The sequence below is a fragment of the Salvelinus fontinalis genome, chromosome 13, assembly GCF_029448725.1.
Source record: "Salvelinus fontinalis isolate EN_2023a chromosome 13, ASM2944872v1, whole genome shotgun sequence".
NCBI lineage: Eukaryota > Metazoa > Chordata > Actinopteri > Salmoniformes > Salmonidae > Salvelinus > Salvelinus fontinalis.
Genome location: NC_074677.1, coordinates 37,568,643 through 37,595,847, shown reverse-complemented (window position 1 = coordinate 37,595,847; position 27,205 = coordinate 37,568,643). Strand labels below are relative to the sequence as shown.

Here is a 27,205-nt window from a genome sequence, read left to right as displayed (position 1 = left end):
TGGTATGCCGCGGTTGTAACCAGCGCCCTTGCGCTCTGTATGGTGTTCATTATACCCTCATGTAGTCCTAAAATAGACCATTGGTGCCGTTCAGTGGCCAAGCCCACAGACTGAGGCGGTGCGGCCTCGGATGCCACAGAGTTCACCCGACCTGAGACAGCAGCTCCGGTCTCAGGGGAAGTTGCCAAGGCCTCCCAGACAACAGGGACAGGAGAAGGCTGAACCAGGGTTGTCTGGGCCAGTATGGGGCCACCAGAAACAGACGATGCTCTGCCATCCTGGTCCTGTCCAGCACAGCCTGGATCAGGGGAAAAGGGGGGAATGTGTAAGCTCCAGCCCTGGCCAATTGTGAGCCAGAGCATCCAAGCCCAGAGGCCCTGGTGGCTCCGACATGGAGTACCACAGGGGGCAGTGTGCATTGTCCAGGGAGGCAAACAGGTCCACCTGCACCCTCCCGAACTTGTCCCAAAGGTGCTGCACCACCTGGGGATGTACAGCGGGGAGAACAAGTATTTGATACACTGCCGATTTTGCAGGTTTTCCTACTTACAAAGCATGTAGAGGTCTGTAATTTTTATCATAGGTACACTTCAACTGTGAGAGACGGAATCTAAAACAAAAATGGAGAAAATCACATTGTATGATTTTTAAGTAATTCATTTGCATTTTATTGCATGACACCTGCCCTTGGTCACACACCCCCCCCCCCCCCCCCCAGCTGATCTGGGAGACGTCTGTGCTGACCAGGTCATGGCGGTACATCCTCAGCATCTCCACCCCACCTGAGAGAAAGGAGTGACAGCGCCACCTCAACAATGCCCTGAGGCACTGTGTGGTCACCCATAGCTGGCGGTGACTGTGGCGCTTTGGGTGCAGCTGGTGGAAGTTGAACCACCATTGAAGAGGCCGGAGATGGAGCAGGCCCAGGGGAATCAACAACAAGGCCACTGTCAGCAAGCCCAACAGGCGTTGGCAGGTTAGGGCGGATGCCCCTGCCGAAAGTAGTCGAGGCAAGATAAGATTGCCTGACCCTTCTGGTGGGCAGGCGTGCTCTCATGAGGACTGAGTCCAGTTCCATGTCAATGAAGGCCACACTCTGGTGGGCGTCAGACGACTCTTGTCGTTTACAGTAATGCCCAGCAAACCGATGTGTGTCAGGAGCACGTCTCTGTCTGACAGGACCTGGGTCCTGGTCAGTGCACAATCAGCCAATTGTCCAGGTAATTGAGGATCAACAATCCTCGGGACGTGAGAAGTGCCAGGACAGTGCCTATGCACTTGGTGAAAGTGCAGGGTGCCAAGGAGAGACCGAAGGGTAGAACCATGAATTCGTAAGCCGTCCCTTCGAAAGCGAATCAGAGGTACTGCCAATGAGCTGGGTGAACAGGAACATAGAAGTACGCATCCATCATGTCCAGCATCACAAACCACTGGTCCCTGCAACACGCGGTCTGGGGACAGTATGTGGAACCTCAGTACCTTCAAGTACCTATTGAGGTTGCGGAGGTCCAGAATCGGTCGAAACCCTCCGTCTCTATTTGGGACCACAAAATAAGTGGAGTAGAACCCACCTAGCTGTTCTGATGTCTCAATACTACGGACGACACCCTTGTCCAGGAGTGAGGAAATCTCCAGCCGCAGGGTTTTCTTCAGGGGGTCGGCCACCGTGGTGACACGAAGGCCCCTGAAGAACGGAGGCCGGCACCGGAATTGGAGTCAGTACCCCTCGAGCATTGAGGACAACACCCATGGGGATCCACACACTCCTCCCACTTTACCCTTTGAGACCGGGAGAAGCGGCATGGGAAGGGTGTGTCAGGGGACCTGCTGGGGCCCGACTCTCCTCTGGCGCCCTGAGTGCATGGGTCCCCCAGGCACGTCCCTAGGGCGGTGACGGTTGACACCTGTCACAAAGGGAAGACATAAGCTCAGCCAAGAAGGCCACGGAGCAGGGGTCCGACGCCCTGGGAGACCTTATGTTGTGACCCGCCCGGAGGAATAGGAACCCGGTGAGGGATAAATTACCCAGTACCTCTGCAAACCCAGGGGAAGGCCCCTGTGGGAAAAACAGGCAGACAAAAAAACAGCAACCAGGTAATGGATTTGATTTGTGTTTTTTTGTTTTTGTTTTATGCCAACTGCGATTTTACCTAGCAGGTTTAATATCCAAGCAGAAAAAAAACAGCACCGTATGATGTTAAGGAACTCCAAAGTTAATGTCTCAACGTTGTGGCAGCCCACCACCATACTCTTACATTCTGCAGAGAAAGAACAAGAGAAAGAACAAAAAAAACCTGTAGGGGAATTAGCAGAGAACCCATGTATAGTAATTAGCAGAGAACCCACGCCTATAGGCGTGGGGACAGCATGTTAAAGCAATTCACAAAACAAGCCAGTCGGCAAATTGTGTAAGGTAAATACAGTTTGTGGCCGCAAGAGCCACCAATATATTAATAGATGCTGTCACGCCCTGACCTTAGTTATCTATGTTTTCTTTATTATTTTGGTTAGGTCAGGGTGTGACGAGGGTGGGTATGCTTGTTTTTGTATTGTCTAGGGGGTTTTGTATATCTAGGGGTTTTGGTATATGTAGGTCTATGGTGGCCTGAATTGGTTCCCAATCAGAGGCAGCTGTTTATCGTTGTCTCTGATTGGGGATCATATTTAGGTTGCCATTTTCCCTTTTGGTTTAGTGGGTTCTTGTCTATGTGTAGTTGCCTGTTCAGCACTCTTTGTATAGCTTCACGGTTCGTTTTGTTCAGTGTTCATTCTTATATTAAATAGAATGTACGCATACCACGCTGCGCCTTGGTCTCCTCCCTACGACGGCCGTGACAGAAGAACCCACCATAAAAGGACCAAGCAGCGTGAAAAGGAGGAGCAGCGTTTCATGGGGAAATGGACCTGGGAGGAGATACTGGATGGAGCAGGACTCTGGACACAGGCTGGGGAATATTGCCTTCCGAAAGAGGAAAGCGGAACGGCGATATTATGAGGAGAAATATAAACAAGGCAAGCACTAGAGGCAGCCCCAAGAATTGTTTTTGGGGGGGGCACACGAGGAGATTGGCTGAGTCAGGTTGGAGACATGAGCCAACTCCTTGTGCTTACCGTGGGGAGTGTGTGACTGGTCAGGCACCGTGTTATGCAGAAATGTGCACGGTGTCTCCAGTTCGCATTCATAGCCCGGTACGATCTATTCCAGCTCCTCGCATTTGCCGGGCTAGAATGGGCATCCAGCCAGGACGCATTGAGCCAGCTCTACGTTCCAGATCTCTAATGCGTCTCCACGGCCCAGTGTGTTCTGTTCCTGCTCCTCGCACTCGCCCTGAGGTGCGTGTCCTCAGCCCGGTACCACCAGTTCCGGCACCACGCAACAGGCCTCCAGTGCGCTTCCACAGTCCAGTACGGCCTGTGCCTCTTCCCCGCACTCACCCTGAGGTGCGTGTCCTCAGCCCGGTACCACCAGTTCCGGCACCACGCATCAGGCTTCCAGTGCGCTTCCATAGTCCAGAGCTTCCGGCGACGGTACCCAGTCCGGAGCTTCCGGCGACGGTACCCAGTCCGGAGCTTCCGGCGACGGTACCCAGTCCGGAGCTTCCGGCGACGGTACCCAGTCCGGAGCGTCCGCCGACGGTACCCAGTCCGGAGCGTCCGCCGACGGTACCCAGTCCGGAGCGTCCGCCGACGGTACCCAGTCCGGAGCGTCCGCCGACGGTACCCAGTCCGGAGCGTCCGCCGACGGTACCCAGTCCGGAGCGTCCGCCGACGGTACCCAGTCCGGAGCGTCCGCCGACGGGCCACAGTCCGGATCTACAAAGGCGGAGGGATCAGTGTAAAGATGGGGGGCGGCGTCCAGAACCAGAGCCGCCACCGAGGGTAGATGCCCACCCGGACCCTCCCCTATAAGTTCAGGTTTGTGGTCGGGAGTCCACACCTTTGGGGGGGGTACTGTCACGCCCTGACCTTAGTTATCTATGTTTTCTTTATTATTTTGGTTAGGTCAGGATGTGACGAGGGTGGGTATGCTTGTTTTTGTATTGTCTAGGGGGTTTTGTATATCTAGGGGTTTTGGTATATGTAGGTCTATGGTGGCCTGAATTGGTTCCCAATCAGAGGCAGCTGTTTATCGTTGTCTCTGATTGGGGATCATATTTAGGTTGCCATTTTCCCTTTTGGTTTAGTGGGTTCTTGTCTATGTGTAGTTGCCTGTTCAGCACTCTTTGTATAGCTTCACGGTTCGTTTTGTTAGTTTTGTTCAGTGTTCATTCTTATATTAAATAGAATGTACGCATTCCACGCTGCGCCTTGGTCTCCTCCCTACGACGGCCGTGACAGATGCACACAGAGTCGTAGTGTAACACTAAAGAAATATAAGCACGACAAACCATGGGCGGAAGATGCAGATCAACCGCACGCAGCGAGTGGAGCACTCAAGAGGAGGGGCTGGTCATGTGGCCAGCTGCTCCAGGCTGTAAACAGCCAGTGAGTATACTTCTACGCATTATATTACACTTACCAGTGACTTACCAAGCAAACTTCAGAAAGTTTGTACCTCAAACCGTACAGACGTCCGCCGAGAAAATGAAAGAACGGGTGTCGCGGCCATGGGGTCTATATATAGGGGCGGACCCCAGCCGTGACACAGGTGTACACGGGCGTAAATCTGTAAATCCTCACCTCGGATGTATCCCTCCACTGTGGAGTGATACCAATATAATGGAGTGATCCAATATAGTAAAACATAACAATTGTTTTCTGCCCATTTTGTTTATTTTTATACAAAACCAAGCATCAAATCACATTTTATCTGTCAAATACACATATTTAGCAGTTATTGCGGGTGTAGTGAAATGCATAGCCTAACCTCCCCTTAACCCTTTAGACTCGTGGGAATTGGCCTATACAGATAGGGATAAATGTAAACGTTTCGTACAGAAGAATATAGTAGCAATTGAAAGGGAACACTGGAGATTATGGGGGAATTATCAGACCAAATGTGAGGACACAACAGTTCACCTGACACAAAGCTGAATCCAAACATTACACTGTTGATTTTATGTGCATTTTAGATTTACTGTACGTTGACATAATTGTTTATAACGAAATCTGAAAATGCTTTGGATACATTCAGTAACATGATAAGAGTATTCCTCGAAAATGTGTTGTAGGTCCGACATAAGACAAAATAATTACAAGGATTTGAGTGAGAGTACTAACTGGTGTCTCCAAATGGCCACACACCTCTCCAAAGAGCGCACATTTCCTAAGTAATTTCAATGCCCTTTTCAAAGAACAGTCTTCAACTATAAGGTGCTGTTTTGAGCTCTCCTAGCCTTGCCATTAAGGAACTAGAGCAAGCACAATTGTAGTAGTTTTGTTTGGAACACAACCCTGCATCCCTGCCATCACAAAGTTACTGTTGTTGTTTACGCAATCCAAAGTTATAAAATACGATATATCAGTGTTAGGTTTTCACAATGCAATTCAGAGAAACATAACGTAATTTTGGTGCGGATAGAAAGGAGTTATGAGGGAATTCAGGTGCGTGTGCCACGGTACATTTTCTTCACAGACAAACATGATTCTGTTCAGAACAACCCAGGGTATGATGCCATGTCATCTGGTAACTGTACATCAAACATTGTGATCATAAACATTGACACTGTATATGTTTTATGACATGAAATGTGAAGTTCATATTTCGACTCACGGGTGTTTGACTTGCTCATGTGACATAAGTATTTATAATCCTCAATGTCTCATCTTTTAAAATATATAGTCCTCTTAGACCTTTTTCACTATGACGATAGCAAAGGGACATTTTCGACAGGTTCTCGAGAGGTATCGGTTCTCTAGAGACAATACTGTTGTGTAAACTTGTGAAATTATCACGTCTCGAGCACTACCTCAAAATGTTTAGATATGTATGTCAAAATGTTGAGATATGCAAGTAAAACTGCGCAAGTCAATATTCATACGAATAGAATGTTTTTTAATTTGTAACATTGTGTGGTGATTTCAAAGGTGGCACAACAGATCCGAGAGTGGTGGTATGACTAATAAACCAGTTGTAAATAAAAACTGTTTTATATGGGCTTTGATGTGAATATTTTTTTTTATCCGGTCATAAAGTTTAAAATATTTAAAAAATATGAAATCCTGGAAAAACCCTAGGGAGGATGAAAACATGAACATCCTGTCAAACAAATCATGAGGCGAATCAGTCTAAACAACAGTGCTTTGTCCCTCTTTTCAACGCTTTTGTGTCAATATTTTTTATTAAACCAAATCAAAGTGCTGGGGCAAATGCCTGCTCGCCACACGTCTACCAGCGGCCCGCTGCAGCATAGATAGATGGAAATCGACACAAAATGGCACAAATGAAGAAACGCAACCTTTATTTTTGTGTGGCGGGAATGGGCTTCCATATAAATCTGCTCAACATCTCAACTCCCGGTGAATTATACCCACGTTTTCAGTTGCAATTTGCTTTTGCCACATGAAGCCTAATGATTTGCATGATATTGATCAAAATTAAACATGTTTTGTGGTAAGTTAGGCCTACAGTACTTTTATATTCGTATTAGAGGGGTAATCATTCATTTTTGATTGGCTAGCATTACTTGGTGAAGAGATTTTGTTAGCTATTAGTAGGCTAACTCTGCTTTTGCCTTGAGGCTAAAATGTAAAGTGTAGAGACAAGAAAATAAACTATTTTTAAAGGGGAATGGAAACACATTAGGAAGTAAACTAAGCAAAGAAATTCCATCCACTAATACTAAACATGTGCATTTAATATAGAAACATCTCTATTTTTAGGATTTTGATAATGAACCAGGTTTATTAGAGGTATGGATAGTGCCATCTTGAATTGTAGTGCCTGTAACTGTATTAAGACATAGCCTATTTAAAACAACTTGTTTCATTTGATTACAAATATTCACTCTCTTTTGAAGCCTTATCAATAGTGAATTTAATCTTGCTTATTGACAACGTTTGGCATGTCCATGGCTCAGACATGGCAGACATAATTCAATTTACTATAGGCCTAGCCCCTATATCAATGTGAATGCTATGTTTAACAGTATATTTCCATATTGAAGCTATACAATTAGGCTTCTTACATGTTCAACATATTTAGAAAAGATGGGATAGGCCTACATACATTTTGTTTCTGTAGGCTATTTTTAACTAACTGGCCTATAATGTACTAACATTTGAATTGGAGTTGATTCCAACGCAATACATAAGACTGTAAATACACAACTTCAAGAAAACGCATATTTAGTTATGGAGCACGTTCCGATTGGTCAGTGAAGAGTCAATCATCAACACATACAACTTGTTTATTCATCAAAACCCAGCCCTTTCCTGCCTCTCTCATCTACTGCGCCCATAATTCCAGTTGTAAAAATATTGAAAATATTTTTTATACCACTGAACCTAAAGTGCTACCGCCAGTGCTAAGATTCAACATTGCGTTAGGTTTGTTAAAATAGAGCCATGAGTGATGTTGTGTTTTCCTGGTGTCAGGTGTGACCTGGTAACTATGAGTTAAACCTTGAAAGAACCACTTGAGTTTCAGAATAAATAAAGCTCAGGCACCGATGGGATGGCTGTTGTTTTGTCCTAAATTTAGCATAGAGGCCAACCTCAAATGTCAAATGATCAGTAGTCTCAGTGACCGTTTGGATCAAATCCAGTAAATCATTGTATGCTGTTACAGGTAACTACCAAGATAAAGGAAACACCAACATAAAGTGTCTTAATAGGGCGACAGCTTTAATGCACCGTGGCATAGATTCTACGAGTGTCTGGAACTCTATCGGAGGGATGCTAAGTGTTGTGTTGAAGGTGGTGAAAAACGCTTTCTCAGGCTCCGCTCCAGAATGTCCCATAAGTGTTCAATTATTTTGCGATTGGGTGACTGAGACGGCCATGGCATATGGCTTACATCGTTTTCATACTTATCAAACCATTCAGTAACCATTCGTGCCCTGTGGATGGGGGCATTGTCATGGTAGCCAAAATAATGGCATGCCCAGAATTTTTATACATGACCCTAAGCATGATGGGATGTTAATTGCATAATTAACTCAGGAACTACACCTGTGTGGAAGTACCTGCTTTCAATATACTTTCTATCCCTAATTTACTGGAGTGTTTCCTTTATTTTGGCGGTTACCTGTATATACAGTAATGATAAACTTCAATCATCAATTATAATAGTATTTAATAATTAAATAATTATTGTATACACAAGCCAGGCGGGTAAAGCAAATGCAGAATAATAACGTAGAGGGATGTTCTTTGAAGCTGGCAGGTTAATGTAGACAATAGTATTGCTTGCCAACTGTAACTGTTGGAGAAATTCTAAATGTATTTTTAAATAATATTGTATCTGACATTGCTTATTTCATGTTTAATGGGTTGTTCTGCTTTCCTCATGTAGCTCATCGGTCTCACCTCCAGCATCTACTTTACTCAATGTGAAAGAGGAGGTATGATGTCCTGTGATTTCACCCCCTCCCCTCTTACACTTTGTGAACAAGCAGACAGAGGGAGAGTAATGGTTTGACTGAGCTACTGCAGAAGCGATTTAGGGATAGTTGAGATAATAGCTCAGCTTCATACGTACAGTATACCTGGAATTGGGTTTCAAACACGTTACTGGTTTGAAATAGGCCTTGCTAAGCTTTTATGAACAAATGTTGCCCTTAAACCAGAAGTAAATGCCCGGGCCCTCTCCACATTTGTTTTTTAAATAATTTTCCTTGTACTTTTGTGATCAAAACCACTCTTTATTTTCTCTTAGAATTTAAGTTGATGAGTCTGTTTCCATGGCCTCTACTCCTGTCACTGACCTGTGGAACTGCAGTGAGTATCTGGACACATACTGTACTGTAGTGGAACAAAGGAAACAGAGTGCATTTTGTCCTGTCAGTGGACACCCTCCTGCTTGTTGCTATAAGGGACCCAATTAACATGTTGTTTAATTTGTGATAAAGGAGCTCCAGTCTAGATATGAAAACAATCTGTTTATTAAAGGAGGCCTTTTATATGTCTGTCTGATCCAAATCTTGGAGATTTTGACAGCTGGATCGATATTTATACATTCTATGGGATCAACCCTGTAATGATATAATTTAAACAAAAACAACTTACCCGTTAACTAAATTATGTAATGTTAACTAAATGAATCCTGGTCCAAGTGGCTAGTTCCAGTATACAGTTATTTGACTTTTAAACTGCTCGAAAACAAGCTACTGTAGCTACCTAATACCATTTGGATTCACATACATGTAGGCTATACTGTAGTACCCTACTGTAACAGGTTGAAATGAAAGCAAGCGACTCGGTTGTAGCACAATATTGTTAACTACTGTAGTATCTTAAAGCAAAACTGAGAGCCAAAGGTGCAGATTCTAAGTCTCAGTTGTTATTTTACTGCTGCCGTTTAATTATTTGTGACTTTTATTTTCAACTTTTTACTTATCTATTTTTTACTTAACACTTATTTTTCTTAACTTCTTAAAGCATTGTTGGTTAGGGGCTTGTAAGTAAGCATTCCACTGTAAGGTCTACACCTGTTGTATTTTGCACGTGACAAATAAAATGTTATTTGATTTGAGTTATATGATAGGACTGTTGACTATACTCCTTCTGTTCATGATGCACTTTGATGATTGAAAACAGACCACAGGAATTCTGATGTGCTGAATACCATAATTCATTTGGTTAAGCTTAAAGTCCTACTGTACCAGCCATGATAGCAAATAATAAGTAACGAATAATGATCCACTCTCTGTCACACTATGTTAGATGCTGTTAGAGGGAAAGTGTCTCTGTCAAAAAATCACAACCATTCCCATGTTCTTAAGAACCCTCAAAGCTGGAATCCCTAAATTCGTAGTGGTGAAACTGCCATGTTCATTTGCGATATTACAACAACAAAGACACTTCAACAACCAACACAGTTTTTCCCCCCCTTCGGACATCATTGCACACACAATAGAACAGCACAGTATGTACAACGACTTGTTTTTACCACGATGCTAGATGCTACTATCCTCTTCATAGTTAAAACAAATAAGATCTATGCCTGGGGCGACCATTGATGCTGTTTCACCTTATTCAGATCTCAGCTTTAAGAACTCGTAACTAAATTATTTTGGATAGTGGAAGCCAAATTAGCACTGGTTTATTTGAAGGCTCAGCAGTCCTAGTTTTTGCCATTGTTATTTTGTTGAAACTGATGGTTGGCATCTCCCCATTTCCATTTGGGTACTGTCATTCATACAACACTCCAACATGAATGTTTATTAAGTAGTGACATGTATGTAGTGTGACTAAGACCACCATTTACAGTTGAAGCCGGGAGTTTACATGCACCTTAGCCAAATACATTTAAACTCGTGTTTTCACAATCCCTGACATTTAATCCCAGTAAAAATTCCCTGTCTTAGGTCAGTTAGAATCACCACTTTATTTTAAGAATGTAAAATGGCAGAATAATAGTAGAGAAAATGATTTATTTCAGCTTTTATTTATTTCATCACATTACCAGTGGGTCAGAAGTTTAAATACACTCAATTAGTATTTGGTAGCATTGCTTTTAAATTGTTTAACATGGGTCAAATGTTTCAGGTAGCCTTCCACAAGCTTCCCACAATAACTTGGGTGAATTTTGGCCCATTCCTCCTGACAGAGCTGGTGTAACTGAGTCAGGTTTGTAGGCCTCCTTTCTTGCACACGCTTTTTTAGTTCTGCCCTCAAATTTTCTATAGGATTGAGGTCAGGGCTTTGTGATGGCCACTCCGATACCTTGACTTTGTTGTCCTTAAGCCATTTTGCCACAACTTTGGAAGTGTGCTTGGGGTCATTGTCCACTTGGAAGACCCATTTGTAACCAAGCTTTAACTTCCTGACTGATGTCTTGAGATTTTGCTTCAATATATCCACGTAATTTTCCATCTTCATGATGCTGTCTATTTTGTGAAATGCACCAGTCCCTCCTGCAGCAAAGCATCCCCACAACATGATTCTGCCACCCTCGTGCTTCAAAACAGTTCTATTTTTGTTTCATCAGACCAGAGGACATTTCTCCAAAAAGTAAGATCTTTGTTCCCATGTGCATTTGCAAACCTTAGTCTGGCTTTTTTATGGCGTTTTTTGAGCAGTGCCTTCTTCCTTGCTAAGCGGCCTTTCAGGTTATGTCAATATAGGACTCGTTTTGTTGTGGATATAGATACTTTTGTACATGTTTCTTCCAGCATCTTCACAAAGTCCTTTGTTGCTGTTCTGGGATTGATTTGCACTTTTCGCAACAAAGTATGTTCAACTCTAGGAGACAGAATGTGTTTCCATCCTGAGCAGTATGATGGCTGCGTGGTCCCATGGTGTTTATACTTGCGTACTATTGTTTGTACAGATGAACGTGGTACCTTCAGGCATTTGGAAATTGCTCACAAGGATGAACCAGGCTTGTGGAGGTCTACGATTTTTTTTCTGAGGTCTTTGCTGATTTCTTTTGATTTTCCCATGATGTCAAGCAAAGAGTCACTGAGTTTGAAGGTAGGCCTTGAAATACATCCACAGGTATACCTCCAATTGACTCAAATGATGTCGATTAGCCTATCAGAAGCTTCTAAAGCCATAACATAATTTTCTGAAGTTTTCCAAGCTGTTTAAAGGCACAGTCAACTGAGTGTATGTAAACTTCTGACCAACTGGAATTGTGAATTATAAGTGAAATAATCTGTCTGTAAACATTTCCTGAAAAATGACTTGTGTCATGCACAAAGTAGATGTCCTAACCAACTTTCCAAAACTATAGTTTGTCAACAAGAAATTTGTGGAGTGGTTGAAAAATTAGTGTTAATGACTCCAACCTAAGTGTATGTAAACTTCCGACTTCAACTGTACATAGTAATTACATTGGCAGGTACTGTACAGTGTACCCAGTGTGGGTACACAACCCACATAGGACCAGCAACTGTTAAACCGGTTTGTGGCTTGTACCATTTCAAAGACTTGCAAATTAATTCACAATGAAGATTACTATGTCATTTTAAGAATGCGTTATATTAAGAGGGGAGGTTTATGCAAAGCTAATATGTATTAAAATGTCAATGTATCACAGATGTGAGGACTGTAATTTACCTACCTGAACTTTAGCAACACTTACTATGGAGGAAACCATTTTATCTAACATGTTTTTAACCACCTTTTTTGCACTTAACGTGGGTCCTTTAAAAAATATATATTTTCTATCTACATTCGGATAACTTGTCTTTATTGATTTATTTTAATTGATTCATTAATGAATGTTTCATTTGTGGAATGTTGTGAAAAGGACATTTTAATAAATCGTTTAAGCAGTGAAGGGAATTGTTAGGAATCCTGGGTTGTGTGGAAGGTGATGAGCATTTTATTTAGTTGTCTTTAAGGATTTCTGTCTTAGAATAATTTGTGAAAGATTGACAGCGCAGTTAAGATCTTGTCATTGGTGTTCCCAGAGATTTTTCATCTTTAAATTGAGTCTCAACTCCCATTTTATTTCTGTGAACATTTGAACCATGAAACATACATTTACTTGTATGTGTCTGACCTGCTTGACCGTGTCTGTAATTTGTTCTTACAGGAACAACAACTGTATTCATCAAAATTATATGATTGTATAAAACCAATATGCTCTTCAATGTCCTGTCATTTCTTATCTAATGTTTACATTTTCCTTTTCTTTATCCCTTATATGCATTCTATAATGAGTTTTTCAAGAAACATTTCCCATGTATCAGCATGGTTTAGGTAAACATTGAAAAATAAAGTAACATTTTTTTTTTCTTTCCACTCTGTCTCAATAGCAATGAAAAGTGGAATCAGAATGGTTAATAAGTGGAGCAAAAGGGACTAGTGTGATCATATCCAAATCCCTATAACACAAAAAAACAACTATAACTCAGATCCAGGGCAAGATAATACTGTATAAAAACAACTATAACTCAGATCCAGGGCAAGATAATACTGTATAAAAAACAACTATATCTCAGATCCAGGGCAAGATAATACTGTATAAAAAAACAACTATAACTCAGATCCAGGGCAAGATAATACTGAATAAAAAATGACACACACATTGCTGCTCCCAAATGACCTTTTTAAGAAAGTCAGAATTTGAGAAAAGGGAGATTTCGATAAACAGTGGAAATGATACATGTAGCAGTACAGCTTATCGCCAGTCCTCTTCTAGCTGTGCCGGATGGAGATTATAACAGAACATGGCCAAGATGTTCAAATGTTCATAGATGACCAGCAGGGTCAAATAATAATAATCACAGTGGTTGTCGAGGGTGTAACAGGTCAGCACCTCAGGAGTAAATGTCAGTTGGCTTTTCATAGCCGATCATTCAGAGTATCTCTACCGCTCCTGCTGTCTCTAGAGAGTTGAAAACAGCAGGTCTGGGATAGGTAGCACGTCCGGTGAACAGGTCAGGGTTCCATAGCCGCAGGCAGAACAGTTGGAACTGGAGCAGCAGCACGGCCAGGTGGACTGGGGACAGTAAGGAGCCATCAGGCCAGGTAGTCCTGAGGCATGGTCCTAGGGCTCAGGTCCTCCGAGAGAGAGAAGGAAAGAAAGAAAGAGAGAATTAGAGAGAGCATACTTAAATTCACACAGGACACCAGATAAGACAGGAGAAATACTCCAGATATAACAAACTGACCCTAGCCCCCCGACACATAAACTACTGCAGCATAAATAATGGAGGCTGAGACAGGAGGAGTCGGGAGACACTGTGGCCCCATCCGACGATAACCCTGGACAGGGGTAGAGTTGTAGTGACGTGTAGCAACTGATAATGTAATAACTGGCAATAATGTAATAGCTGCTAAAAATGTAATAACTTGTGCATGTATAATGTTATAAATGCTGCTTTTGTCATAAATAATGTGCTAAATATCATGAACGCATAATGTAATAACGTAATAATGCTGATTATTACATGGTAAAGTAGATTTAAAAAATCTATAGTGTAATAACGTAAACAAATAATGTAATAACAACCTAAAATCACACTCTCTTTAATGGAATGCAGTATCTCACACTTGAGGAACACTTTGTATTTGCATTAATTGCCAAAGCAGACTTGTTTGACATTGCAAACATCCAGTGTCATCAAGAAAAAAAGACACACCTCGCAGTAATATTCAAAATTCTCACTCCTCCTTATCCCAGGATTGACCAGGCTACTGTCTCCATACAGTAGAAAAATAGTTATGAGGCAGCGCGTAGCCCCACCCACACCGCCTTAAGTGTCCCCACCAACACTACCAACACCACCCCTATGACCGTCAGAGAGGACTATTCCCAGATGGCTAACCTTTTTGTTCATTTTTGTTTTTCCAAATCCCCATGGATAACCTTTTAGTTAATTGTTAATTGTGGAGAAAAGTTTGGTTAAGTGTTTTATAAGATTAATATGTTGGTTAATTAAAGATTTTGGTTCATTAAAGATTTGAGCACAAGTTAAAATAGTGGCACATTTGTTGAATAAAACTGTGATTGTTAAGTGTTGAACAATGTTTGATTAAATAAAATATTTTTCATAAAAACAATTGTTGAAAGTGTCTTGGATTGTTTCAACATTGTTTTAACAATTAACAGCATCTTAGGAGTTATTGCATTTGATTATATTGGGGGGGGGGGGGCAGGGGCTGTTGGGTGTGTATTGGGGAGTCAATTGTGTCAATTGAGTGTCTTGATATTACTGTGAAAGTAAGCTTCAGAGCTAGGATTAAGGAATGTGGTTTGGTGTATAGTCAGCTATTCCTGAAGCATTACACTTGATATGCATGAAAATAAATAGTCCATTTAGTTTTACATGTTTGATTGGTTGTTATTACAATAAAGTTATTGTAAAAAAAAAAGTTAAAGTTATGACACAATTTATGTTTGTTTTTTACCCACTTCATAATGTAATGATCAACGCATAAAAATAATTATTACATTATGCACAAAAACGTTATTACGTTCAGCATATTTATTACATTATTGGCAATGTATTACATTAGCACCTTTTATTACATTATAAATGCAAAAGTTATTACATTATGTGCAGCTATTACATTATTGGCGGTTATTATATTATTAGCTACTACTACATGTTTTTGGGGTTAATTAAGAGATATCTATTATTTTGAATGCTGGAGAGTAAACAAAAGTATTTAATATATTGTATAGTTAAATAAAAACAAAGGCTATTAAAAAATATATATACATATATATATATATATACACACTACCGTTCAAAAGTTTGCGGTTACTTAGAAATGCCCTTGTTTTTGAAAGAAAAGCAAAAAAGGTTGTTCATTAAAATAACATAAAATTGATCAGAAATACAGTGTAGACATTGTTAATGTTGTAAATGACTATTGTAGCTGGAAACGGCTGGTTTTTTATGGAATATCTACATAGGCATACAGAGGCCCATTATTAGCAACCCTCACTCCTATGTTCCAATGGCATGTTGTGTTTTATTTTTTATTTTTTTATTTCACCTTAATTTAACCAGGTATGCTAGTTGAGAACAAGTTCTTATTTGCAACTGCGACCTGGCCAAGATAAAGCAAAGCAGTTCCACACATACAACAACACAGAGTTACACATGTAATAAACAAACATACAATCAATAATACAGTAGACAAATCTATATACAGCAAGTGCAAATGAGGTAGGATAAGGGAGGTAAGGCAATAAATAGGCCATGGTGGCTAAGTAATTACAATATAGCAACTAAACACTGGAATGGTAGATGTGCAGAAGATGAATGTGCAAGTAGAGATACTGGGGTGCAAAGGAGCAAGATGAATAAATAAATCAACTCAAATTTGGGGATGAGGTAGATTGGACGGGCTATTTACAGATGCAGCTATTTACAGCTATGTACAGGTGCAGTGATCTGTGAGCTGCTCTCACAGCTGGTGCTTAAAGCTAGTGAGGGAGGTCTCCAGCTATAGAGATTTTTGCAGTTCGTTCCAGTCATTGGCAGCAGAGAACTGGAAGGAGAGGCGGCCAAAGGAAGAATTGGCTTTGGGGGTGACCAGTGAGATATACCTGCTTGAACGCGTGCTACGGGTGGGTGCTGCTATGGTGACCAGTGAGCTGAGAAAAGGCGGGGCTTTACCTAGCAGAGACTTGTAGATGACCTGGAGCCAGTGGGTTTGGTGACGAGTATGAAGCGAGGGCCAGCCAACGAGAGCATACAGGTCACAGTGGTGGGTAGTATATGGGGCTTTGGTGACAAAATTAATGGCACTGTGATAGACTGCATCCAATTTGTTGAGTAGAGTGTTGGAGGCTATTTTGTAAATGACATCACCGAAGTCGAGGATCGGTAGGATGGTCAGTTTTACGAGGGTATATTTGGCAGCATGAGTGAAGGATGCTTTGTTGTGAAATAGGAAACCGATTCTAGATCTAATTTTGGATTGGAGATGTTTAATGTGAGTCTGGAAGGAGAGTTTACAGTCTAACCAGACACCTAGGTATTTGTAGTGGTCCACATATTCTAAGTCAGAACCGTCCAGAGTAGTGATGCTGGACGGGTGGGCTGGTGCGGACAGCGAATGGTTGAAGAGCATGCATTTAGTTTTACTTGCATTTAAGAACAGTTGTAGGCCACGGAAGGAGAGTTGTATTGCATTGAATCTCTTCTGGAGGTTAGTTAATACAGTGTCCAAAGAAGGGCCAGAGGTATACAGAATGGTGTCGTCTGTGTAGAGGTGGATTAAAGAATCACCAGCAGCGAGAGCGACATCATTGATGTATACAGTGAAGAGAGTCGGCCCGAGGATTGAACCCTGTGGCCCCCCCATAGAGACTGCCAGAGGTCCGGACAACAGTCCCTCCGATTTGACATTCTGAACTCTATCGGAGAAGTAGTTGGTGAAACAAGCGAGGCAATCATTTGAGAAACCAAGGCTGTTGAGTCTTCCAATAAGAATGTTGTGATTGACAGAGTCGAACGCTTTAGCCAGGTCGATGAATACGGCTGCACAGTAATGTCTCTTATCGATGGCGGTTATGATATTGTTTAGGACCTTGAGCGTGGCTGAGCTGCACCCATGACCAGCTCTGAAACCAGATTGCATAGTGGAGAAGGTATGGTGAGATTCGAAATGGTCGGTAATCTGATTGTCTAGCCCGGCTGATTTGTAGGGGTCCAGATTTTGCAGCTCCTTCACAACATCAGCTATCTGGATTTAGGTGGAGAAGTGGGGGAGGTTTGGGCGAGTTGCTGAGGGGAGCGCAGGGCTGTTGACCGGGGTAGGGGTAGCCAGGTGGAATGCATGGCCAGCCGTAGAAAAATGCTTATTGAAATTCTCAATTATTGTGGATTTATCGGTAGTGACAGTGTTTCCTAGCCTCAGTGCAGTGGGCAGTTGGGAGGAGGTGCTCTTTTTCTCCATGGACTTTACGGTGTCCCAGAACTTTTTTGAGTTTATACTACAGGATGCAAACTTCTGTTTGAAAAAGTTCCTAACTTCCCTGAAGTTCCTAACTTCCCTGAAAAGTTGCATATCACGGGGGCTATTCGATACTAATGCAGAACGCCACAGGATATTTTTCTGCTGGTCAAGCAAGGGCAGACAGGTCTGGAGTGAACCAAGGGCTATATCTATTCCTGGTTCTACATTTTTTGAATGGAGCATGCTTGTTTAAGATGGCGAGGAAGGCACTTTTAAAGAATAACCAGGCATCCTCTACTGACGGGATGAGGTCAATGTCATTCCAGAATACCCCGGCCAGGTCGATTAGAAAGGCCTGTTCGCTGAAGTGTTTTAGGGAGCGTTTGACAGTGATGAGGGGTGGTCGTTTGACCGCAGACCCATTACAGATGCAGGCAATGAGGCAGTGATCGCTGATATCTTGGCTGAAAACAGCGGAGGTGTATTTGGAGGGCGAGATAGTTTGGATGATATCTATGAGGGTGCCCGTGTTTACGGATTTGGGGTTGTACCTGGTAGGTTCATTGATAATTTGTGTGAGATTGCTAGTCCAAGTTTATAATTTTAAAATTTTTAAAATCATTAGAAAACCCTTTTGCAATTATGTTAGCACAGCTGAAAACTGTTGTTCTGAATTAAGAAGAAATAACATTGGCCTTCTTTAGACTTGTTGAGTATCTGGAGCATCAGCATTTGTGTGGTTAATTACAGGCTCATAAAAAAACATGAGCTAGCGCACACCCAGAATAATAGTTTGTGTGGAGGTGCTGACTAACGGCGAATAAACTATAAACTATCAAAATAAAGAAAGTCACACACTCCATGTATAATCTTACAGCCATTTCATGGGTATTTACCAACGTTTCGGAATCACTGTGCCTTCCTCAGAGTGACTACAGGCTCAAAATAGCCAGAAACAAAGAACTTTCTTCTGAAACTCGTCAGTCTATTCTTGTTCTGAGAAATGAAGGCTATTTATTCCATGCGAGAAATTGCCAAGAAACTGAAGATCTGGTACAACGCTGTGTACTACTCCCTTCACAGAACAGCGCAAATTTGCTCTAATCAGAATAGAAAGAAGAGTGGGAGGCCCCGGTGCACAACTGAGCAAGAAGACAAGTACATTAGAGTGTCTAGTTTGAGAAACAGACACCTCACAGGTCCTCAACTGGAAGCTTCATTAAATAGTACCCGCAAAACACCAGTCTCAACGTCAACAGTGAAGAGGCGACTCCGGGATGCTGGCCTTCTAGGTAGAGTTCCTCTGTCCAGTGTCTGTGTTCTTTTGCCCATCTTAATCTTTTCTTTTTATTGGCCAGTCTGATATATGGCTTTTTTTTGCAACTACCTAGAAGGCCAGCATCCCGGAGTCGCCTCTTCACTGTTGACGTTGAGACTGGTGTTTTGTGGGTACTATTTAATGAAGCAAAAGTGGGAAAAATATTGTATGTAGTTTGAAAGAACAAAACTTTTGAATAAAGCTGTAACCTAACAAAATGTGAAAAAAGTCAAGGGGTCTGAACACGTTCCTGAATGCACTGTATATACAGTACCAGTCAAAGTTTAGACACACCTACTCATTCCATGATTTCTTTCACCATTGTAGAATAATAGTGAAGACATCAACACAATGAATTAACACATATGGAATCATGTAGTAACAGAAAAAGTGTTAAACAAATCAAAATATATTCTATTTTTGAGATTTTTCAAAGTAGCCACCTTTTGCCTTGATGACAGCTTTGCACCCTCTTGGCATTCTCTCAACCAGCTTCATGTAGTGGACACCTGGAATGCATTTCAATTAACAGGTGTGCCTTGTTAAAAAAAAAGTGAAATTTCTTTCCTTCTTAATGCATTTGAGCCAATCACTTGTATTTTGACAAGGTATGGGTGGTATACAGAAGATAGCCCTATTTGGTAAAATACCAAGTCCATATTATGGCAAGAACAGCTCAAATAAGCAAAGAGAAACAACGGTCAATCATTACTTTAAGACATGCAGGTCAGTCTATCCGGGACATTTCAAGAACTTTGAAAGTTTTTTCAAGTGCAGTCGCAAAAACCATCAAGCGCTATGATGAAACTGGCTCTCATGACGACATCCACATAAAGGAAGACCCAGAGTTACCTCTGCTGCAGAGGATAAGTTCATTAGAGTTAACTGCACCTCAGATTGCAGCCCAAATAAATGCTTTACAGAGTTCAAGTAACAGACATATCTCAACATCAACTGTTCAGAGGATACTGCATGAATCAGGCCTCCATCGTCGAATTGCTGCAAAGAAACCACTACTAAAGGACACCAATAAGAAGAAGAGACTTGAAACACAAGGAATGGACATTAGACCGGTGGACATTAGACATTAAACCGGACTGTTGGAAAAGCATTCTGCATGTGTGATTCCCACATGAAGCATGGAGGAGAAGGTGTGATGGTGTGGGGGTGTTTTGCTGGTGACACTCAGTGATATATTTAGAATTCAAGGCACACTTAACCAGCATGGCTACCACAGCATTTGGAGCAATACACCATCCAATCTGGTTTGTGCTTAGTGAGACTATCATTTGTTTTTCAACAGGACAATGACCTCAAAAACACCTCCAGGCTGTGTAAGGGACCAAGGAGAGTGCTGCATCAGATGACCTGGCCTCTGCAATCACCCAACCTCAACCCAATTGAGATGGTTTGAGATGAGTTGGACTGCAGAGTGAAGGAAAAGCAGCCAACAAGTGCTATGTGGGAACTCCTTCAAAACTGTTGGTAAATAATTATTCATGAAGCTGGTTGAGAGCATCATGAATGCCAAGAGTGTACAAAGCTGTCATCAAGGCAAAGGTTGGCAACTTTGAAGAATATAAAATATATTTTGATTTGAAAAAAAAAAAAAAATTGGGTTACTACTTGATTCCATGTGTGTTATTTCATAGTTTTGATGTCTTTGCTATTATTCTACAACATAGAAAATAGTAAAAGTAAATAAAAACCCTATAACGAGTAGGTGTGTCCAAACTTTTGACCTGTACTGTATATATATTTACAAATATAATATTTGTACACAAGTTTGATGCCATTGGTGTTACTGCCTTGAAAATCAATCACTTATTACAAAGATATACACTGACCTTGAGCATTCCCTCCAGTGCTAAACTGCTATCTGGTGTTGGGCACACTGAATAAACCCCCTCCACCCCACCACAGGGATGCTGGCCCATGTTGACTCCAATGCTTCCCACAGTTGTTTCAAGTTGGCTGGATGTCCTTTTCTGTGGTTGGCCATTCTTGATACACACAAAAAACTGTTGAGCATGAAAAACAAACCGGTGTGCCTGTCACGTACTACCATACCCTGTTAAAAGGCACTTTTTTGTCTTGCCCGTTCACCTTCTGAATGGCACACATACAAAATCCATGTCTCAATTGTCTCAAGGCTTAAAAAACTTTTTCAACCTGTCTCCTCCCCTTCATCTACACTGATTGAAGTGTATTTAACAAGTGACATCAATAAGGGATCAAAGCTTTCACCAGGATTCACCTGGTCAGTCTGTCATGGAAAGAGCAGTTGTTCTTAGTGTTTTGTATACTCAGTGTATATTAAAGAAAGTTATTAGCTAACCACTTTTTTAGTATTTCATACCATCTAAAGTCATAACATATCTAAAAAAAAATAATAATAATAACAGCTGTGATGGAAACAACAGGTTTCGGTACAATTCTATAAATGCAGACAGATAATTTGTTCATTCTATATGGTGAGATCGGTAAAATGAATTATGTGAGAAATGGCGACGGAAACGCCTTTATGAGCAAATATTGATATAATAACTTGGGAAATCAACTTGGAGTCACGCAATGTTATGTCGTGTGGTCCTCCCACTACAACTCGGGAAACCATGCAGTTTATTAGACTACAGATTAAATACATTATGATGAACTTCACAAGGTGGGGAAAGTGCACGGTGATGAGCTTGATGCTCATTTCCATTTCCAATGCTTTTTATCTGCAACAAGACCATTTGGTGGGAAAATGTGCCTATTTTCTTAATGAGTATTTTAGAATTTTCACATGAAAATCTGTTACCAATTGGATGGAAACCTAGCTATTGGTGTTACTCAATTTAAGAAAGTCCTCAATTACCAAAAATGTGTAATTGATGTTACCATCATTGATGTTACTACTCCTACTGGTGGCACAATGTTATCATAATGGTTAAACATTGAAATCATTAAGCTGACATATTAGTTGATTTAGTATGGGAAGATGTACCCAAATGCATTTAAAAAAAAAATGCAAGAATGACCAAAATGTCTTTCTGAGAAATGTTTAGGCTAATTACTGCACATGAAGTGTTTATTGGTGAGGTTGGGTAAAAAAAGAAATAATGTAGGCGGGTGCTGGTCAATAGCTAATTTCTCATGACAGAACATAAACGTAAATGTTGACATCTGTTGGCGATATTTGCTTAATCTGAGATAGGGGAACAAACATCTTCTGGTGAAGAGCATCATCACTAATTATTTTGATGAATCAAGTTAGTGCTTGAAGTGGAGGCGGGATTTTAACCAGAATTTTCATAGTGGTTCTGTAGTGGGGATGGTCTGAATCAGCTGTTTCCATTAGCTCATATTTTTACTTCATCCCCCAAAATAAACTGAGTAGATCGCTAGCTGGTGCACACAAGATGGCTTCAGAGATTTTAGAAAAATATTAGGAAAGTTAACATAAAATAACTTCAGTATGTAAATAAAGTTCACACACACTACATTTTTTATCGTTTTTAATAATATGCAAAGGAACACAAACAAACAAAACCCGATTTACACTAAGACTTATCTGACACAATTCATATCAATAGCTGAAAATGAACAATCAATTTACAGATTATGGGTGGAGGGGGTGGGGCATTTTTAAATAATGACACATTCACTAGTAGTCACTTCACATGATAAATTGTAGAAATACTACAAACTTTCAAATATTAGGTAACATCATTTTGATGGTCAGAATTGCCTCAAATATCTTTAAAAAGTTATGCAAGTTTGCAGTTAAAAAAAAAATCGCACAAAACACATAGAGTACATCGTCAATACTACAGAAGGTAGTTAAAAAGCATTAACAATTGATTTCCCAATAATTTTTTAAAATCAGTTACATGTGCACAAAGTCATTGTACCATTTACACAAAACCAGGCTAATATGGTTTATAAATACATACAGCTGTGTCCATTTTGACATTTTAATATACTTGTGATGTAATTTACTTATATATAACATTTTACATACCAGCATTACCACTAATAACAACAGTATGAAAGCATCAATTCTAGGAACTGGATTTTCTTGAAATAGATTTTGTCATTATGATTCAATGTTGGTCTACCATGGTACATTTAAAGTAAAGTTTATTATGGCAAATTGTTTATTGCTTGGCAGTGCAATTCTGTTCTCCAAGTCAATCTAAAAGGCATGTTGAAAATGTTTTATATGATAAACAAAGCAGTCAGAGCATGACTACTGGCTGTATGAAGAGAAATAGCTTTATCTTTGTGATATTTTCCTTAAATCAGAAACTATTTTACCAACTCATTTACCTTGTCATTTACCTCAGAGTTCAAGTTAAGTAATGTGGAATCAGTATGGTAGACACAACTGCTGATAATTTTACTTTACAGACAATTGAATCATAACAATTGTACCATATATTAATCTAAAATAATATATGGTACAAAATCTCTATGCTTTTTAAGGCAAATCTATGGCTTTAATATTGAATTACTACTCATAGAAATATTTTTTGCTGATTTAAGGTCTCTGATTTGGGATGTTCTTTCAAGGAAAACCCTGTAATGAGGATATTTTATTATCAAGATGATTAACAAAGGAATACGACAATACCAATGTAAAGTATGAGCCCATGACTTTTACAAATTGTCATCTGATGTATTAAAACATTTTCTTATCAATATTCAAATTAATTGTTTTATTGCTTTTATGTAGGCATAGCCAATGTCTCTACGACGAGAAAAGATCAGATGTTTTCAGATGGGCAATTGTAACCTAGGGCCGAATTCAATTAAATCTGCCATAGCAATATTTATGCAGTATCCTTGTTTACACAACTGCTGTCATGCACACGTGTCTGAAAACTGAAAGCACTACCTGCTGTTTCTACCAAAACCATTTTGCCATTTTGTTTATAACGGAAAAGGTATGTTTAGATTTGTGCTACTGCTTGAATATTGCAATGTGGTTTCATTGAATTGAGATCCATATTATTGCAGTACATTTATAAGAATTATGGTGGTCAACAAGTAAAGTTCCTCACAACACAAGAACAACAACAACTTGAACTTACATTTGTACAAATGCATTTGATTATGGTCTCAATTGACTAATGGTAATATGCGTTAAAGGATTTAAGTCACAATGTATACAGTTGATTTGGATTTTTATGCACAAGCTATTGAAGAAATATATAACAGCACTATAATTGACTGGTTTTCTGCATGCCCAGAGTAGACTGGAGTTCTAACGCTTCCATTCTTGCATGCGTCACATGCATGTGTCTGAGAATGAGTGCAATTGTTGTGAAGGATGCATGTTATTGCCATTTATGGTGACAGAACAACAACAAAAACTACTGCTGTCAAATTATCTTTTGATTCATCCCTGGACATTTTTATGGTGTCAGGCAAAGAAAGGTGCAAGCAATCACTGCTTAAAATCTGAGAAGCATGTGTATTGTAACACTAATTGATTACAGTAAGTGCTACCTGTTGTAGGTTTGATGTGGTCTATTTAGGGACAAATATTAACAGTCACTTTTTTTCTATAAAGCACTTTCAACTTGGCCTAGGTTTCAGTCTGGAGTCATATATTCTAATTAAGCAGCTATGGTGTTGTTATAAATGGGTAAACACCTGCAAGTAATTGCATAGTGCTTGTGGCTGTCAAACGTAAAGTGTATTCTGACAACCCATTCTTTCCACAGCCTATAGTATTTAGAGCGTCAAGATGCTTCCCAGCAAACTCCATTTAACATTACTGGTTCAGCCAATGTTGAACCACCATTTGTTCAATCAGATGTCGAGGCCATGAACATGTGACCTTTCTGGAGTTTTGCTGTTTTCCAGATATTTGCATGAAGATTTCAGCATTTTAAAGGCATTTAAATTAATTTCTAAATATGACAATGCATTTCACCTAGTCTAAAATATGAAACGGTTTGATTTGATGTAGCAATTTAAGATACAGTTGGCATATAAAAGCAAAGTCAGGGACTATCCCGTGCTATCATTGAATCCCATAGTTTAGCACCTGTTGACATTTTTGTTGAGGTATCTGAACAAAAAGACCACACTCACTTAGTTTAAACATAGTTTGCATGTTATGGATCTTATAACAGAGCTTTTCTTGATTGTTTTTGTGGTTTTTCACTACTTTTTGAAACAAGCAAAAGTACAGATTATTGTATAAAAAGACTTGTTTTGGTATAATAATGGTGTAATGTCAGAATGTTTTGCTAGTGCAGAGAATAAAATGTCCCTGTTTGGCACTTAACTGCAAAACCAGAATGAATCATCAAGAAAAGACGATGTCTTAATAAGAAATAATGTGAAAAAAGCGGTAATATTTGACTTGACTCAATCTAAACTAATGAAATGTCAACATGCTTTTACAGGTAGAATGGCAGATTGGAGATTACTCTGAACACAATAACTATCATAGCTGCACTGAACTTGCAAAATGTACACCTGGCATGCATTGTTTTCAATAAAGATCGAAGCATTCTAACATCTACAAACACATGGAGCATGAACTAAATAATGAAAATATTCAGGCCATGTTAAACCTTATAAGAGCATTTTCAGCATTGAGAGATTATGGGTATGCTCCGTTTGACCAAATCATTTGGCCTCCTGATACTACATGAAGAGACAGAATGTGCAGCCAAGTTGTAGCAGGTTTCATACTATATCTTCATAGTATACTTTTAAAGATCCACTGCCACTAAATATGTCTGAAAATGTATTATTTGCAATTGTCTCACTCTGTGTGTCTATAATTACTAAGTCACGTTTGGGTGAATTATTACAACATTTCCCATAATCAGATGAAATTATGACGTACCATTAGAATGTATTGTTTGTTCACTGACTAAATAACTAGCAAGAAAGTTGTAAGTACTGTACAATAAATGTAGTGATGTATGCGTTGTATATATATATATGCAATTTAGCTAGTAAATACAGATAGACTATTGTGTATGTATGTGAGTATGCTGTAAACGACTAATTCCACATTCCTTTTGGTAGTTGTTTTTTAAATGAACATAGCACAATCTCATGAAAGTTCCAAAAGTAAAGATATGCATAGATATTTTTAACAATTTCTGCATTTGTTAGTTTTATTATTTAGTTTTATTCGTTTTATTTTCATTCAGTCAACGAATGGTATTCTTCTGTTTCTTACATTTGACATAACCCCACTGGTCTTGTGTGATATTTGTTCTTGAAATACAGGACAGATAGGGCCGTCAACACGGTGACACCTTGCAACTCTTGATATAAATGCTAAAACCTTGCTGCCTATTTGAGAAAATGATCTCAATTATGTCTGATAAGCAGCTAAACTACTGTGATGATGTAATGATTTAAAAATGGTACGTTGAGCTATTCGATAAAAAAGAAAAGTAGCTGAGAGAGAGAAAACAATGGCAGAGAAACCAAGAGCCCTGGCTCTGTAGGGTTATAGAGTCAGCTTGGATCGGATCAGATTTTCTCGGGAGGATGGCAAATCCTGCTACTTGCTACTTGTGGAAAAGGATTGGTTTGGCCAAGCCTGCCAGGATCTTTGGCACATGCACTGAGATTATCTCGGCAATCATCTCTGGAAAGCTGACCTTGGTGGGCAGAGACTGGGCCTGGATAAACAGATCAAATGTAAACTGCTGGAGTTTCCTCACGATCTGGTTGTTGGAGAGATGGACAGAGAAAATACAAAGTTACAATTCTGTCACTTCAAATTAACATTTGGAAACGGCGCCACTCCAAAATGTTTAAGACGTCACCTCATTTCACCTTTATATTTTTGTCCGGGCAGGCTAACGTGTTTCGGCAGTTATGCCTTCATCAGAGCATCAAGAGATGTGCCAAAGCCATCGTTTTTATGCAAATGCATAAGTGTTAATTACAATTGCCTGTGTGAGGGTGGTACATAGTGGTATTCAAGCAATTGTTACTATATATACAAATACATATTCAAATACACAGATCAGCACAATATACTCGACAAATAGCATTTAGGTATTCATGATGTAGGAAATTTGAGATATGTTGGCGCAATTAGTTACTAACTAATGCACAATAAAGCTTACAAAAATAGATGCATTGGGGTATGGGAAATAAACATCTGCATAGAAAGATTGTGATTGAACAAGTTTGGGAAACCCTGGTCTAAACAATGAGTTCTCATTCAGATTATTCTTGTAGACTATTTGGCCGCGCTGTCATTTGTATGCTCATGTATATTTTCCCACATTCAGTCGCAATATTTCTATCCAGACGTACATTTTTTATACCCCAAAGCATCTACTTTTGTAGTCTTTATTGTGCACTAGGAAGTAATTAATTGTAAGAAAATATCTCAAATTTCCTACATCATCATGAATACCTAAATGCTATTTGTTGAAT

At 40.1% G+C, this 27,205-nt stretch overlaps 2 protein-coding genes across 7 annotated transcripts in view; one reads left to right on the top strand and one right to left on the bottom strand.

Annotated features, from left to right (window-relative positions):
* Positions 1-27,205, top strand: part of LOC129868612 (oligophrenin-1-like) — a 60,490-nt gene that overhangs the window by 26,692 nt on the left and 6,593 nt on the right. For 2 of the 5 annotated variants that reach the window (XR_008761783.1, XM_055942735.1), the window contains exons 23-24: positions 8,456-8,504; positions 8,819-12,704. The exons of 1 other annotated variant lie outside the window; for it this stretch is intronic. Coding sequence is in view for 1 of the 4 variants with exons in the window: in XM_055942735.1 (XP_055798710.1) it covers positions 8,456-8,504; positions 8,819-8,830 (61 nt within the window). In the remaining 3 variants the exon portion in view is untranslated. Of the gene's footprint in view, positions 1-8,455; positions 12,705-27,205 lie in introns of those variants that run through there. 2 more of the 5 variants (XM_055942737.1, XM_055942736.1) reach the window with 2 other exon arrangements.
* Positions 22,274-27,205, bottom strand: part of LOC129868611 (androgen receptor-like) — a 63,603-nt gene continuing 58,671 nt past the window's right edge. For both annotated transcript variants that reach the window (XM_055942732.1, XM_055942733.1), the window contains exon 8: positions 22,274-26,481. In XM_055942732.1, coding sequence (XP_055798707.1) covers positions 26,323-26,481 — 159 coding nt within the window. In that variant the 3' untranslated portion in view covers positions 22,274-26,322. The remainder of the gene's footprint in view (positions 26,482-27,205) is intronic.